General features: G+C 41.4%; 1 protein-coding gene across 1 annotated transcript; it reads right to left on the bottom strand.

Moving 5' to 3' along the window:
- Positions 1–387: 387 nt before the first annotated feature.
- LOC123441216 (uncharacterized protein OsI_031781-like) lies at positions 388–1,119 on the bottom strand. Its single transcript, XM_045117707.1, has one exon. It carries the CDS (start codon positions 1,046–1,048, stop codon positions 665–667), a length of 384 nt encoding a protein of 127 aa, XP_044973642.1. The 5' UTR covers positions 1,049–1,119; the 3' UTR covers positions 388–664.
- Between the last annotated feature and the right edge of the window lie 859 nt (positions 1,120–1,978).

The raw sequence follows: 1,978 nt of genomic DNA, 5'->3' as shown, positions 1-1,978 counted from the left end.
TTGGTTTCATGCATCCAACTTATCAGCACCAAATGCATGGCATGCACATGGACAATAAGAGTGAAGGGGTAAAGATATATTAATACAATTAGTCTAATCTGCTAGAGAAGAGCAATGTGGCGCTGTGCCACAAGGCCGGTAACATACAACATCGAAGAAGCGCTCTAGAGTTTCAAGTGAAGCATAGTTGAATGAGTCAACCATGCACAATAATCAACTACTCCCTCCGTTCCTAAATATAAGTCTTTCTAGAAATTTCGCTAGTGGACTACATACGGATGTATATACACATATTTTAAAATATATATTCACTCATTTAGTTTTGTATGTAGACGTCTAGTGAAATCTCTTAAAAGACTTATATTTAGTAACGGAGGGAGTAGAAGAATGACAAGTACGTAGTACAATTTATTTCTTGATATGAATAAACATATCGTGATGGGCCCATGAGGTTCCCTATATCTGGATTGTTACAAGTGCTCGATCAGGCGAAATAAAGTCGCCAAAAGAAATAAATAAAAATGAAACAAAAACTAGTGCACGTACAATGTGCATTCCTGACAATGAAATTATGAAAAACAATAGAATATAATTTGGCGTGTGTGGTAGGAGGGGGAGCATGTTATGGCGTTGTGCATGCTTCTATATATTAATAAGATGCAACTTACAGAATTGGCCGGCTAGCCTCCGTGAAGCCATCCTCCATCATCTTGAACTTCTCAGCGGGTGCTGCGGCAGTAACTATCTTAGCGGCTATCTTGTAGGCCAATAGATGTGCACCAAATTTCTCCTTGTCTCCCTTGGCCTTGTTCATCGTGTACATAGCGAGGAGTTCCTGCTTTGCAACAGCCTCCGCTACTTTGGTCCTTTTTGATGGTGGGGCGGCGGCGATGACCCCGTCTAGGGCCGTCTTGATGATGGGGGTTAGCTCATCCAAGGCGGCCTCCTCGGACTTGACGATGACGGCGCTTGACGTCGGTAATGATGCGATTTCCACCATGACGATGAGAAGGGTTAGTGCCACCGCAATGTTCTGGAGTGGCGCCATTGCTCTTGTTGGCCTAACAGGTGGCTTAGAGGAATGATGCACCACGATATAGGTGGCTTAGAGGAATGCTCTTGTTGGCCTTTCAGTGAGACTGATGTTTGCACCGTGGAGGCTTATAAAGGTGGTTGTTGCTTTAAATACGAGATGTTGCATAAAGAGAGCGTGAGGCCACGAGAGCTTCGCGGGCGCCATGCTGTGGGTGAAAACTTTCTTGCATGCATGCATGTCTAGCCGTGTGAGCCACCGCTTTCCCCTCAATAGTAGAATTCCTAAGAAGTAGGAGTACCATCCATCTAGCTGGGCAGCACCACTGGTAAAATTAATGACCGGATCTTGTGTGGTGTGCATGGTTCCATGTATCAGAGGTTCATGATACAACCTTTTGAATGCGAGGTTCATGATACAGCCTTTTGACTTCAGATTGTTTATTAGGTGTAGTGAGAAAGCAAATAGAAAATTTGACTGGATTAAAATATTACAAGATTTGTGGAAATGCAAGAAGGATCTAGATGTTCTTAGATCACATGGATGTCCTTTACTTTTCAAAAACATTGACCCGATTGCTATTTAAAATGTTCTATGCTTTACGACAATCATTAAATGTAGATTGCTTGTATACAATATATAAGAAACATGATGTGGTCCACTACTCATTATCGGGGACATTGGTCGACTACCCCTATGCTATCTGTACCAACAAAACTCGTCAAAGAAAACTAAGTCATAGTTTAAGTGGCCTAATGTGGCAAACCCAAGAATTCAAAAGTTAGTATGATTCTTCAAAGATAATTTATTCATCCAAATAAAAAATAAAAAATGAAACCTAATATAATTCTAATCTGATTTGCTAGGATCTTCATCTCTACGGCTACATCCATTAGTGTTGAATCTTGACATGATCCAAGCTTGTCTCGACCAACTCACTTTTAG

Source organism: Hordeum vulgare, chromosome 3H, assembly GCF_904849725.1.
Source record: "Hordeum vulgare subsp. vulgare chromosome 3H, MorexV3_pseudomolecules_assembly, whole genome shotgun sequence".
Classification (NCBI taxonomy): domain Eukaryota; kingdom Viridiplantae; phylum Streptophyta; class Magnoliopsida; order Poales; family Poaceae; genus Hordeum; species Hordeum vulgare.
This window is presented reverse-complemented; position numbering and strand designations above follow the sequence as displayed.

Excerpts from the sequence above, each read along its gene's own strand:
- LOC123441216 (XM_045117707.1), bottom strand. The coding sequence starts at position 1,048 with ATGGCGCCACTCCAGAACATTGCGGTGGCACTAACCCTTCTCATCGTC.